Here is a 15,338-nt window from a genome sequence, read left to right on the forward strand (position 1 = left end):
CTGTAGTAGACTCAGTTCTCACACTGTACCCCACTGAGAAGAGGCTGAGCCAGAGCACTCATTTATGATATGATCTATAATACTCTCCATTATTGTAAAGCGCTGTTTCACTCCTACCTATCTATCCATTCAGTGTCTTGCTAACACTTCTTTTGTGGTGGGGCAATCAATCACCTGCAGCAGAATCTCCAGATCAGAATTTAGACATTTAGGTCAGAATTTAGTTCTTACAATAGAGAGCCTTGAACCCACCAACAAACTCAAGTGTTCATCAAAAGGATCAACAAAAGGAGAATAAATACTTGGAAGAATATAAAGAAAGAAAAGGATGCAAAAGGGGTATAAAGCACCTTAATAACCAATGCTAGAGCTGCCTCCCAAATATTCACAGCGTGAAACAAAACATTTTTTTTCCTTCTACTTAAGGGCTACATTGTTTCAGGGTGAAATGGCTCTCTTTAATAAGATTTAACTTGATTACAATATCTGTATTTTGATCTTTCCTTCTCTCCTTCCCAATGAGGTAAGAACTGCAAGATAGAAGCATTCCACATAGAGTGAATTTTGTAATCATACACAAAGTAACACCCACACACAGCAGCACTGGATGCTTGGGAAATGGAAAGGGTGAAATAAAAGCTTTTGAAAATATTACATGCCTATAAACTATCTGAAGGTAAATGCATCTGACTGCATAATCATTAGTCAGGAGCTGCTTCGTATCTTCTTTAAAGATATGAAGTGACCTGATTTTACACAGCTGAAGAAACAAAGTCAGATACAACATCTATGCTGGAATAAGAATAGGATTATTCTTAAATAACTCTTTATCTGTCAAATGTCTCAGACATTCCAGAAGAGCTTTCACTTATAAGTCAGTCTGTAGACCTTTAATCTCACAGATTTTTTTTTTTTTTTCAGATGAAATACTTTAAAATGTACTGAGTATCATACTAATGTTCATTCAGCCTCATAAACATCCACTAGTACTGAAAAAAACCTAGTTGCTAGGGCACATAATTTGAAGTTGCATGAAAAACAGACTTGTACTTAGAGATCATTAGAACCATTTAGTCACAGAGCTCCACTATACAGGAAACGATGGCTTCCCCACTCCATCCAACCCCCACCTCCCCGACCCCACCCCCCCAGCCCAGAAAGACTTCTAGAACAGATTTTTGTTTCTACTTTTTTAATAAGTTGTAAAAGCCAAGGATTTATAAAAGCACATGCAGGTCCATTTACATCAACAGATCATCAGTAAGAAGCTCCAAACATTCCTTGGTACAGGAAACATGTCTTTAAGACTGAAAGTAGTACATAAAACAGGACACCAGAACTGATAGCTAAGGTGACAACAGCAGCTTTGCTGACAGATGAATTCCTGGATTGCTCATGGGGCATGGATAGGGATGTATGTTGTGGACAACACCAAAACCTAGTTGAAATACTCTAAAGATTTGAAGAGAACAGTAAGATTGTATTGTTTAAACTCCAGAAAAGGGTGTCAGGAAAAGGTGCATCAGGCCTACCTTCAAATGTCATAAGGAAGAAAAGCAGATTCTTTGACAGTCTATCCTCTCCAGTGCCAGTCTGTGAAAAGCTAATTGGTTATTGAAACAGTAAAGCACCACTTTTTTGCAAATATCAGCAGACCCTTTAATACAGAATAAGAACAGAAGGAAAAGCCATAGAAAATACCTTAAAGACTACGTTTCTTTAGCATAAAGCAACCCAGTTTGCATTCTTGCTTCACCATTCACCTTCCAGTGTTTGTACCCAAAATAAAGAAAAACAAGTAACTCAGATTTCCCTTTTCTCAATAGCTTAGAGACAGTGAGGATATTAAGTACATCTAATTATTCCTACTTTAAGAGTAACTTGTTGCTGTGAAGATGTGCAAGACTGTCATTTTTCTCTCACAACCCATCCATTCTTCACCCCAAAATCTCCTTATTTAGCACACCAAAGCTCTAACACAGCACTTGGGTTTGCTACAAATAATCAGATTCTCCCTTCCTGGAAGAAAACAGTTATTAGAATTTATCTGACTGCCAGGAAGACTGAGATTTTCTCCATCCATCTATCTACGGAATAGGCAGGAGCACAAACAGAAGTTATAGGCCATATTATGACTGTGTGAACACATGATTATATTCAGCAAAATACAGTAAAATCATTCCTCCTCTGACAATCTTGATCCTTGTAAAAGACTATGTGCTAACAGGGAACTGGAAAATTTTCTATACAGAAATCACCAAGAGTGAAACCTACAAATATGTAATGGGATCTGAATTATCAGTCCACAGCCTGTAACAAACACAGCAGTAACTGTTATCTCACTGGTAAGAAGTACTACACTGAGCAACTGCCCATGGTGGGACTGCCCATGGACTATAACTGAATCAGTGATTATAGGGTAAATTAGTTTTCCATAATCCAATCAGTTTTTCATGAATATCAACTGCCAGGCTTTTTATTTTTGTGATTAAACCTCTGTGGAAATAGATTATTTTCCAAGTTAAGCAGTAATGTAAGTAACACTGCATTTGTTAGATGCTAGCAACAATGAAAGCAGAAACATTAAAAGCAAATTCTCACTACTAATGAAAGCTTCTTAGTGATTTCAATACTCTCATCAGTGCAAGTGAATCTCTCATGCCGATCACAAACTTTTTTTTGATGTTACACTGTGTGCTCAGTGACCACTTAAGTAACATACAGAAAACTGAGAGAAATTCTTGGAATTTCACAGAAATCAAATAAACACCCACGGCAACATCCATGGCTCTTACTGTAGTAAAAAGTCAGCACATATTCTTCATCCCAACATTTCTTTTGAAGAAAAGGTGATACTTTGTATTGCTTCACCTATGAGGTAGGTAGCACTCCCATACAAATAGTTTAAATTGGAAATGAAGCCAGCACTAAGCCTGCAATGAGTGCTGCATCACCGTCTGTTCAAGTCATTTATTAAATCACAAACACAAATCCCTCATGTCAAAAGATAAGTAGTAAGTCTTTGACAGCAGACTGTTGGCCAAGTGCAAACCAGTGCCTTCTCGTGACAGAGGTCAGCGGAACTCTGGCTTCAGCCTCCAGACACCTTCACCATTTGGGTTTCTATGAAAGCTGCAGAGATTGCGGAGGAGTTCTCTAAAGACACAAGTTTGTGCCACAGGCAGTTTGGACTCAAACTCCTGCAGTATTTCCTGAGTACTAGCCTCACCGTCCACACGGGCCTGGAACGCAATAAAGTTCCGCACATCCACCAGCAATTCATCATATTCTGTTGAGCCTGGGGCTGGAGCTGGTGCTTGGTTAAGATTCTCATCTCCCTCATTCCCTGTCCTTTGTGGTAAAATAAGGTGGTTTCTCGCCCTCATCTTAGCTAATAAGGATGAAGAATCTAATACGCTAGATGATGATTCTCCAGTTTCTGATTTTCCGTCAAAGTGCCCATTGGAACTATTCTTCTTCACATTTTCTTTCTTCATCGTATCTGCATCCTACGAATAAACATATAGACAATGTATAAAGACAGAATCTTTAACAAAATCTGCTTGCCGTTTAGACTTAAATCATATGTGAGCACATTTGTAATATACAATAAAGAGCCAGTATGCTTTAGTCTCAACTTGAATATACACTTTAGAACTGAGGAAGTGAAAGAAAAGCACTGCTGATCTTGAGACAGACAAGTGGTACACGCTGCAGTTTGATGTATCTGACTAGACAAGGTGCTGCATCAAAAAAATGAAAATTTCTTGGGTGAATGAAAATTCTAGAAGTCTACATAATCATATGAAGAATAGCTATGGGAGTATAAATCAGTACGAAAAGATACTAAAAGATAAATACTGTCTTGTCTTTCTTACCTTGCACTTTTTGACAGGTGATGCACAAGTGGAATGTGAAGAAAGCAGCATAGGGTTTCTTTTTTGACCAAACCGACTCCTAAACATGCAGAAGAATTAATTCCATGAGAAATCTCTCTCAAAATACTTATGCCAAAGCCAGTGACTGGGTTTGCATTCTAGGATTCTTAAGAATGCTCTACCAACCTCCCTGTCCTGTACTGTAGAACAGTAATGTTTTTTTTTATCCTTCAGAAAGGAATACTTTCTAGCCTCAAAATATGTCGTTTCATTCTATTACATATTTAAAAAAATAAGAAACATATTGAAACAAATGAAAAATATGTTACTGCAAATACTGGGTATAAAAATAAATAATCCACACCATTTTAAGGAACTCTTCTATTTATCAATAAGCAGCATGAGAAACAAACTTACTTTACTCTTGATGGTGCTCCTGAAAGACCACTCATGCCCGTCCATGTTGGCACACCAGAAGCAGCTCCTAAGCATCGCTGTCGAGAGACTTTTAAGGCTCTTAGTGCATCCTGGGCCACTCTGTTTGCTTCTGCTTCTACCAGCACATAATCCGCACTGGAAGCTTCCATAATGGCATCGTGCTTCATTACACTGTGCACCCCTAGCAAACAGAGCACACAAGAAAAGCTGAAGGAGGACACCTATTAATTGAAATGGTAACCTTAAGTGAATGCCACAATCTTTTTTTTCCCCTCTCATTTTCAGATCGATTACATTCAGCACTTCAGCACAGTCATTTCTAGTAAGAAGAGATCCCCCTTCTATCAGTTGAGCAATCAATTTGACAGTAAACCACATTTGATGTGCAGATGAGGTCATTATTTACAAAAGACTTTGCAATTATGTGGTTAAATTGATCACTTATATTGTTACAGACAGGACAAACAGAAGTGGAACTCCTGCCTAAATGAAGGCTGGTTACATACTTATTTCCAAAATGAACACTGTACTACTTTCATATCCTAAGGAGTTTCTGGAAGGCGACCAGCACACTCCTACCTGAGCAATTTCAGTAACGAACATTTTAACATGTCATGACAGTAACAGACTAGATAAACTGCTCTTTGTCATTTGCATAAGCTTTGCACACATCTATTTAAATAGTCTGTCACCGCTGTACAAATCCAATAACAAAAATTACCTGTTTTCTTGAAGAGTTTCTCCAAGACATAATCATCATTTTTCTTTGGGTCTAACTCCTTCTCTTCACTGTCCTCCTTCCTGTAGCGCTTTTGTTTCACCAGGTGAGGAATACGCTCCCCTTCAAACTTGGCATCTTTGTGATGCTTCTTCTTAGACTTCTCTTTATGGCTGTCATGTGATTGCATATCCACTCTGTGCTTTGTTTTTGAGGTACATTTATAATGATTATTATCCACTTGCACATCCCCTGTTTTATCAACCTGCTTTTCCTGAGAGTCAGCTGCACCACAAAGAAGGCCAAAATCTCCCTCAACATTTTCATTAGCCACTTCATGTTCTTCCTTAGTCACCGTGGTGTTCTCTGAAGACTCTGTATCACCATGCAATGGTTGGGACAGAGATATATCAGCTCTTTCCAAGCTTTCTTGCTTGCTTTTATTCAATGAATTCATATTAGTAGCAGTTTGTGCATTATCTTTTGCACAGCTCTTTTGGTCAAAAGTTTCCAAATTTCCTTTGGCTTCCTCACCGGTCTCTGTTGCTTTAGAAGAATTTACCACGTGGCTGGTTAAGTGGGAACCAGATGACTTGCTGTACTTTGGTGAGCTGCTTTTCTTTAGATGGAGACCACCTTTCAAAGCGTCATCATCAGCTGACCTTTCAAGTTTCCGTTTCAGTTGATGTTTGGGGACTTGAACATCTGAACCTGTACCTGAGGGATGAATAAACTTAGTATCAATTTATCAAACACTTCAAACATTATTATTTTTTTTTCTATTAAAAGTATTAGGAAAAAAAAGTGTACCTGCAAAAATTGCACTCGTTTCTGTCCCCTGAGACACATCTGGGCTGCTCAGAGTAAATAGCTCATAAAGATCATTGGATTTGAAAAAGCGCCTTTGCTTAGGGTCTTTCAGCACTCTGTTTGTTAAAAACTGCTTGAAGATTTGTCTAAAACCAAACAAACAAACCAAAAGTAATTTATGCAGGAAACAACGTCTAGTTATGTTTAAGTACTGACTACAGTACTTAAGCACAAATGTTACCCTGCAGAATGATTAAACAGTGGGAAGATGATGCTAGTTTCCAAAAGACAATCTTGAGTTGGTAACTTTCAAACAACCAACTAAATTGTTAAACATAGTGATTTACTGTTTAACAACAATCCCATAGCACAACAGGTAACCACTATCCTGAAATGTCCTGTGAGGCATCCGTTAGCTTAGCAATAAATAACATCACAGCTAGGATTTTTACTTTTTTTGTCCATTAAAATTGAAAAGTTCATATATATAGCAATCAGAAAGCTGTTTAACATGATCATGTTTTTCATTTCAAATGTCATTTTTAAGAGTTGAAGGAATCAAAGGCAGCAGGGTAGCTCACAGCCTACTGGTGAGGACTGGATGGCTATCAGCGAAAAGAGAAAACTATTGGGTTTGAGAAGAAGAAAGTCTACTGGTATTTGTAGATCTACTTTTATGCCACATTTATACAACATAATTTTGTGATTGTCATAAGCATTATTATTAAATATTAAATGTGCTATCAAAAATACATCGCAAATAGAAATGGGAATCAGTTCTAAAGAAGTGTTGTCATCATCATTTTGGCTCTGCTGGCATTAAACAAGGACAGCATTTTAAAAAATACGTAAATGTCAAAACTATATTCAAACAGCAGCATCAAGTACTGCAGTGCACCCATCAGAAGATTACTGGAGTTTTAAGGAATTAACAGCTTCAAAGCTTTCTGCATGGGATGACCATTTATTTGCAGAGAGGAAAGCATAAGGCAAGAAGAAAAAGACAAATTGCTTAAAGCATGAAGTCTATTGCACTGTTCTGGAGATAAAATAGATTTCTGATGGCTGTCCTGACCCTTGGAGCCCACTTCCTTGATGTGGTCACTGTTGTTCAAACACATACATGCCAGAGGGATGCAAGCCAACCAACAGTGGATGCTTTGTATCAGTGTGGTAAAGCAGTGAAAAAAAACAATGCACTCAGTAAGTGCTGGTATTTCATTATTTAGTGCTTTCCATTCATTCATCTGCATTTTAAAGGAGAATATTCCTGTTCTAAATAGCAATACCTAGCAAGAAGAATCCCACGCATGTTGTTCACTTGAAATTCATGTGAGTGAAGTTAACTACTGAGAAAGCTGAATGGGAAAGCAAACAAAACGATTTCATTATTCAGAAATGCAAGCACTTTAAAACTCCAGCTATATTTTGGAAAAAATGGCATGAATAAATGGCAGTTCTTGGGATTTAATTATTGAATTTTGGAACAATTTGGGAATAAAATAAAATTAGGCTTGAAGCACAGCAAATATATATGTTCATATAACATTTATCTTTACACATTCTGAGGATAAAAAAGCTTGTTGATTTCAAATTGCACCTCAGACATGTCAAGTTTCATCTTCTGAATAAGAAGCCCGTTTTCTGTGCTAAGGCTTATATTCTTCCTTACAGTGAATTCTTTGTACACTGGACACAGCTGCTAAAGCAAAGTGAAGTACGTTTAGCATGTGGATTTTACAGCTAGAGCTACACATGCCTGTCATGGTGAAGGCTGGGGGTTGCATTCCATGTGAGCACACCCTCAGGTGTGTTACTGTTAGACAGTCTCAGGTTTCCTGCAAACATTTTCTCGAGCATAGGACTATATTCATAGAATCATTTTGACTGACCTGTGGTATATCTTCTCTTCAATAGTACCTGCAGTGAGAAGTCTGTACACAGTCACTTGTTTCTTTTGACCTATTCTCCAAGCACGCTCACGAGCCTGGAACACAAGGTTTGGTTACCAAACATTGGCCTTCTATCAATACTAGTCTATCAGACCTAGTTTGTACATTTATCAAACAGCTGTATCGTTGTAGTATTTCTACAGCATTAGGACAACTAACTCAGAAGTAGAGGAAAACAATTTAAAAAGTGTATTGCTATGAGATATGGTTTAGTGGTTTGTTGTAGCAATGGTAATGGGAGTATGGTTGGACTAGATGGTCTTGTAGGTCCTTTCAAACCTTGTCACTCTATGATTCTATGGTGCATACGTAGAAAGACAAGAATCCAATTGTAACAAGAAGCCTATGCAAAATCTCAAAGTATAAATTAGTATCTTAAAATCAGAACTCATACGTGGGGTAAATACTTTAAATAGACTTGTTCTGAAACAAAGTTTTTTCAGAAGTCATCTTTAATAAAAAAATTTCCTTTAAAATATTCTCATTTTTCTAAACTGATAACTTTCATTAAGAGCTCTCAAAACAAGCACTAAAACAGACCCGTCTTGACCTGAATACTTGCAGATCTCAGAGCTATTCAGGATTTCTTTCAATGAGAAACAATTTATTCCTCTTAAACACGTAAGCCCCAAATAACATTAAGGGATCTGTTAACCCAGAGTCTCATCATAAAAAGCTGCTTCTCTTAAAGACAGAGCAACTTATGACCAATGAAAAAGTCAAATTAAGCAAAACTTTTCTCCTTTTCTTACTCTGCATTGCCACCATGAACAGTCATGTCTGTTCAATGGCTGAACAGCTGCACTCTTCCTTGCAAAACATCTACTATGTTTATTTATTAGGGAAAAAAAAACAAACAAGCCATTTCAACTGTTTGTTTTGCTACACTGATTATATGAGTCCACAATATTGAAGAGTGGTAACATGTAACAATATAAAAGGGATGTGGTGGGAACCACTGATAATAGCTTTTCCAAAAGAGCAATCATAATATGGAACTGTCCCCTAATTGACCATTGCTGGCAACAACAACTTAGGAAAGAGCAACATAGTGCTTTAACGCCAAGGAGACAGACCTCATTCTATCTTCAGCTTTATTTCAATGTAGCTGCTGAACAGAATGCAGTGAACAAACTCACCTGTGTGTCCGTACTGGGATTCCAGTCAGGATCATAAATAATAACCCGGTCAGCACCAGTCAAGTTAACTCCAATACCACCAACACGAGTTGTCAGAAGAAAAATAAATATGGATTTGTCCTGTAACACAGAACAGAACTTACTAAAGAAAGATTTATCCAAGAACAAGACCATTTTTGTTATGTCCTGCATTCTTCTATTACTATTGTTTGCAAAGATCCTTTGCAATTTCCTTGTTTATCTAAATATCACTTTTGACTAATACAAGTAGTTTGATCTAAATTTCCTTTACTGTTGCCCAATAAACTTACTTTTCCTTTTCAATGTTTTTTTTTTTTCTTAGCAGAAAATTTACATTAAAACCATGATGACATTTTCCCCCTCACACTAAGAAAGTGTTTTCATTTGAACTTACCAAATGCAAAATATTTAAAAACGGACAAAAAAATGAATACCAGTAGTTCAAGCTAAGCTCAGGTACCATACTCAATAATAGGCATCAGCGTATGGGATCAAACATCTCACCTCATTGTATCTTGTTATAAGTGGTTGTCTGGATGCTATTGTTGTAGTACCATCCATCCTGAGGTAGGAATAGTTTCTTTCTCTAACAAAGACTTCAAGAATCTGCAGCATCTGTTGTGATAGGAAAAAAAAAAAAAAAAAGAAATCCAAATGTGAAGACTAAACAAGCATCTGATTGAGTTGTGAGAATTTCTGGTATTAAATGCAATACCAGCCAAACAAACAAGAAAGAAAACCAACAATTTGTAATCTTAAGTTAGCAGAAAATTCATTAACTTATTGTAATTGTAGTAAACTAAAGAATAGTTATTTCATAGCTGAATGCAAGACCAGAACATTTGTGCTTGGTGTGGGAAACCATAAGCAGTGATCTCAAGCCAATTTAACCAGGTAAGTGGTTCAGATTCCAGGCAATCCACAGAAGACAAAATAAGGAATATATAGAGAAAAGGAATGGCTGTGCTTCTGGCCCAAAGCACACAATTCTCAGGATTAAATGTTAACAGACTACCAGTTGGATCCTGAAATTATGCCGAAGGGACAACAGATACATTATCACTACTTCAGCCTGGCACTGTATGGTTACAACTAATAGAAGCTTTGACTCAGTATATTAAACTTGGGCAACAGCTGCCACAACACTGTCCTTGCAGTAAAGCTTGTGAGCGATGAAGCTGGTCTTCAATTATTCCAACATTAGACTTTCCCCCCCCCCCCTCCTAATAACATGTTAGTTTCAAAAGAAGGTCACCAAAACCAACTGCTGTAAATTACAAGTCTTGTCAGGACTAACACACTTTTCAGTTTTATTAATAAAAACCCAAAAGGCGATGAGCTCGTCTTACCTGTCTTGACTGAGTGAAAAACAACACTCTGTGACCTTGCTTGTGCCATATTTTCAGCAAGGACTCTACCACTATCATTTTTCCAGAACGTTTCCAATAACCAAACTGATCTGCTTCCTCCAAGTCAGCATCTGGTACACATTTCAAAATCTTGGGACCACCAGAGAAGAGGTCAGGGTGGTTACAAATCTTCCTCAAAGCTACAAGTCCTGAGAAAACCTGAACAACAAAAGGCAAAATATCTTTTTTATTTCTTGACAAACACTTACACATACATGTGCTGTGAATGAGAAATAACAATGGATTAATCTAATCATAAACAAGATGAGTGTTTTTAATAGAAGTTTGCTCTTTAGAAGAACCAATGGTTGCCAATACTTTTGTTTCATGTAACATTTTGAGAAAAATCAGTGTAGGAAAAGGTCAATGAAAATACATAACTGTGAGTCTATTTTGATGACAAGGTTAAGTGAATTCTGCACAAACTTCCACATTAGCAGAAGCAGTCCCTAGCTGTTGCTCATGGTCAAACATTTCCTATTCAAAATAAATAAATAAATAAAATCCATCATGTTCATTCAATTAAATTATTGCATCCATCCTATCTCCCCTCTGTCTCCCTGTGTTAGCAAGTAGTTTCAAACAGACCTTGAGGATAGCAGGTAAACCTTTTGGAATACATGGCAACAAAGTACAGCTGAGTCAAGATACTTAAATAAACACAAAATGCTGAAAGCGACCACTTTGATATCAAGCAAGAAAAGTTCTGTTCAGTTATTCATTTAATACAACTGACATTAATTCATCTGATATAATGAACGCTCAAAAAGCTGGTTTGAAAGAAGGTAATCCTGGCATCTTCCATAACTGAAAACTCAATGAGCCAACACATTATTTATGGTCTAGCTTTTCTTATTTTTATCTGGTCATGCTATCACAGGGGGACCCCAAATTCTTAATACTCCACAGAACAGTTACAAAGGAAAAAAGGAAAAGTAGACATCCACAAACGCAGAGCTGAGATTGAACGTTTCCCTTTCTGCTTAAAACCCAGCGAGCAGAAAGTGAACATCAATCTGTAACTTTGCCCAAACTCCACCTGTTATCTAATGCCAACCTGCATGTCTCCATTGAGAATCTGGTAGACCTCTTTAGAGTCAATGAAATTTTGATAGACTCGACGCTGCTCATCTGTCAAACGACAAAAAAGGACCTACCAAAACAAAACAAGAAAACAGCTCAAGTTCAACTTGTAAATACAAGACTTTGCAAATATTAAAATTTTCCAATATGGGAAACCACTTAATGCTCAGAAAACAGAGGAAAAGAATAAGAAAATTAAAGGTTCTCTGTCTCATCCATAGTTAAAATAGCATTTCAACTGCTATCAGCACAGAAAGTCTGAACTTTGGAGAGGAAGAGGGCACAGATCAAACAGTAACAAAAAGCAAACCTGTTCATTTTTATCAGGAAGTGAAAGGCTCATTTTAACATCAGCCTTCATTCTTCGCAGCAGGTAAGGGTTTATGGTGTCCCGCAACACACAAGCACATTTGTATGCAGTTTTTACCTGAAAAAAGAAGAAAAGTCAAAAATAGTATTTTGGTTCTTGATTTTCTAGTAACACACAAAATTAAATAAGTAGTAACTGGGGAAGTCCACATTTATGAGATGGCTTATGATTGATGTGGTCCTACAGTTACCTACTTAACACAACATGAACTGCAATAAAATTCACATTAGCTGCAATAAATACTGCATAAATAACTTTTCCTTAGATAACACTGATTTATCTTGACTAATTTTCAGTGGAATTTCAGAGACCAGAAATGTGATTTCTTAAAAAATAAAAATAAATAAATACACACACACACACACATATATATGTATTTGTTTTTAAACTTGCATAGAACCAAAATCTGCATAAATAACTGCTAACGCATATACTGAAGATCAAGGAGAAAAAAAAGAGGCCCAAAGCAATGGTGGTTACTAGACAATAAGTGAAGATTAGTGTCCACTTGGGACTATTAAAATAAAAAAATCGGTATGAGAAAATCCCCATGATCACAGAAACTAAAGGTCACTCTGGCCTCAAATGGAACATATGGTTCTATAATGGGTAATGGATGTGTGAGATGGGTATTAACTGTACATAATGGCTAAAAATACCTTCATTTTTCTTAAAGCAAAACAAAGAATACAATAAATTATTGATGTGTAAAAAAACAAATTAGCTGTCCAATTAAGTAAGTGACTAAGCTTTGGGCAAGGGAAGCACTTAAGCTTAAAAAGAAAATGTAGAAATGTATACATGCAAAATATTTTGAATAATATTTTAAAGCAAATTCTTAAGTGTTTCTATGAAACTTTTAGTCTACAGATTACTGAACAATTTAACTATTAGCCAAGTTGAAATGTGCTTAAGAGAACCACAACCACAAACATTAATAAGAGTAAAATCTGAGTTTTTTCCCCACACCTGTCCATCTTTACTTCATTTCAGACAACACTTACAATAATTCCAACTTTCCTGACAAGAGACATTTGAGTTTATTTTTTATTCCTGTATAGAATAAATGGTCTCATTTTGTTGAACCATTTTTTTTTCCACATACACAGAAGTGAAACACAGATGCATGACTCTATCATTTGTGTCCAGAATGCACAGCAAAAAGTACACTTAAAAAATCAGTTTTGAAACAATAGAACAGTTTCTAGTGAGATTTTCAATGCATTTACCTGCACAGGAGAGGCATTGGAGTATCCTCCCATGGTTATTGGAACAGAAAATTGCTCCATAAACACAGGTAGTGTTCCCAGTTTCCCTGGGAATACAAAGTCAAAGAGGGACCAGAGCTCCTTCAAGTTATTTTGCATAGGGGAACCAGACAAGATGATGCGATGGGGTGTGCGGAACTATTAATTAATAAAAACAGAAACAAAACGAAGCCACTGTCATTGCTCACAACGTAACAAGATTTCCTCCCTCAATGGATTTTCAATTTCACCACCGATGAATTCTCATTTTAAAATAATACATGGCCTCATACTCCTGAAAGAACCAACCTTCTATGAGATATCATCTGTAAACTGTTAGCAGAAAATAAAAACCAACATCTGACAGTTGTTCCTCATGGCAAATTCCTCCACAATTCGACATTTGATGCTTTTTTTTGTCTTACCTCTATAAACACTGATGTAAACTCATTTAAAATATTAACTAAGTTAAATAGTCAAATAAATACTGCAGCTATTTATGCTTTTACTCCTAATTAACAGCTGTTGGCTTAATACAGGCTACAGGATTTTGGAAGGCAACTCCCAACCATCAAAAAAGCATCTTCCATTTCTTTTTGATAAAGTACCTGTTTGCACGCAAGTGTGACAGCGGCATTTGGATTTCGGATTTTGTGACCCTCATCCAAAATCACATAATGCCAGTCATAGCTGTGGATGTTATCTTGCATCAGTCGAATGTATGAATAAGACGTAATTAAAATTCCATGGCATGAAGCAATTTCTCGAATTAGTTTCACCTAAAAACAAAAAGGGGAAGGTGTCAGTAACACAATGAGACTGAAAATTCAGACTTGATGAAGAACATACAAGCACTACACGCAAAAAGTTCTGAAAGACCAGAAAATCTGCTTCACAAAGAAAATCAGTGTAGAAAAGTCTTTGATGTTGTGACTTATGTATAGGAGATGAACCACTTGGGAACCCTGATAGAACTGAACTGGATCTGAAGCCTGATGAGGAACCAGTTTGTTTCTTCCCAAAGATCTGTAAGTCAAACATGAAACTTCATCCAAGTAATCAGATTCTTCAGATTCTCCTATATGTACTTTACAAACCCACCTTTGCATATTGTATAAAAGATATGACAGAACTTAAAACAAACAAGTGAAAAACTAAAACAACAAAATATTTGTTAAATCCTAAATTCTGTCTAACTTTTCATTAATAGGATTTTTAGATTCTTTTTAATTGTATGCTTCTCCTGAAAGATATATTCTTTCTCCTGTTCAGCATTTTTAGCTGTATATTATCTAGGGGCAGTATCGGTCTTTATCATCTTCATTAAGTACTTTCACAGCAACCATAGTATTCAAGAACCTAATTTTTTCTGCATTTATCCTGCATGTATAAATCTAGTAGAAGGGTGAGTTCAATATATGGGAAGGAAAAAGAGCACAGAATGTTATTTATTTACTTGCATGGATTTAGGTAAATCCATCAAGGTGCTTAGCTGCTACAGAAACCAAATGGAGTTATGTGCTTAAATATCTTCGCCTAATCAGGACATAAATGACTTTGTTGAAGCTCACAAAGGAGAGGGAAAACAAAACCAATTTTCTTTCTTTCTTTCTTTTTTTTTTTTTTCCTTTTTCTTCTTCCCAGGGGAGTATCCTTACTATTATCTTCTCTCTGCTATATGGCGTTTATACAGCAAGTAGGAAAATAGGACTAGTTCTGTAGTTGCTGCCACAAATGCTGAAAAAAAAACCCAGCAAGTCAGCCCACATGAAAGATATACGCAATGGTAACTATCAGTTCTGAACTTTTGTTTTAATTTACTCTCAATAGTCAAGTTGCTTGCAGAAGTAATCCTTGTCTTCATGCAGAGGATGTCCAAGTTACACCAAACTCTGAGGAAACTGAAGCACATCCTGTATTAAGAGCTCCACAGCCCTCATGCCTTTTTACATAGGAATTCAGCGTTAGGGCACACTAGCTAGCTACTCTATTGTTTTCCAAGAGCTGCACATATTCCTCCCTGACACAGGACCTGAGCCTACAGTAGGAAAATGAAAGGGAATTTTACCATTGATTTAGAGTATGCCATATTAGCAAATGGGTAAAAACAGAATATGATAAACTGAAGTTCAGAATACGATAAACTGAAGCTCATACAGGCAATTCCATATTAAACAAAAAATGAATGTAATATATATGTTTAAAGTAGAACCACCAGAGAATTTGTTAAAGGGAAGTCCAAAGAGGAAAATAATAAGATTCCTAAAATATCT

The 15,338-nt window shown here is 36.5% G+C and overlaps 1 protein-coding gene across 3 annotated transcripts in view; it reads right to left on the reverse strand.

Annotated features, from left to right (window-relative positions):
- Positions 1–1,175: 1,175 nt before the first annotated feature.
- ERCC6 (ERCC excision repair 6, chromatin remodeling factor) overlaps positions 1,176–15,338 on the reverse strand; it is a 40,399-nt gene continuing 26,236 nt past the window's right edge. For 2 of the 3 annotated variants that reach the window (XM_015866822.2, XM_015866823.2), the window contains exons 10-22: positions 13,674–13,844; positions 13,048–13,224; positions 11,759–11,875; positions 11,423–11,518; positions 10,306–10,524; positions 9,461–9,571; positions 8,936–9,055; positions 7,737–7,831; positions 5,845–5,990; positions 5,038–5,751; positions 4,296–4,497; positions 3,879–3,957; positions 1,176–3,509 (exon numbers count right to left, since the gene is read on the reverse strand). In XM_015866822.2, coding sequence (XP_015722308.1) covers positions 3,075–3,509; positions 3,879–3,957; positions 4,296–4,497; positions 5,038–5,751; positions 5,845–5,990; positions 7,737–7,831; positions 8,936–9,055; positions 9,461–9,571; positions 10,306–10,524; positions 11,423–11,518; positions 11,759–11,875; positions 13,048–13,224; positions 13,674–13,844 — 2,682 coding nt within the window. In that variant the 3' untranslated portion in view covers positions 1,176–3,074. The remainder of the gene's footprint in view (positions 3,510–3,878; positions 3,958–4,295; positions 4,498–5,037; positions 5,752–5,844; positions 5,991–7,736; positions 7,832–8,935; positions 9,056–9,460; positions 9,572–10,305; positions 10,525–11,422; positions 11,519–11,758; positions 11,876–13,047; positions 13,225–13,673; positions 13,845–15,338) is intronic. The other variant, XM_015866824.2, reaches the window with a different exon arrangement.

The sequence above is a fragment of the Coturnix japonica genome, chromosome 6 (genome assembly GCF_001577835.2).
Source record: "Coturnix japonica isolate 7356 chromosome 6, Coturnix japonica 2.1, whole genome shotgun sequence".
In the NCBI taxonomy this organism is placed as follows: Eukaryota; Metazoa; Chordata; class Aves; order Galliformes; family Phasianidae; genus Coturnix; species Coturnix japonica.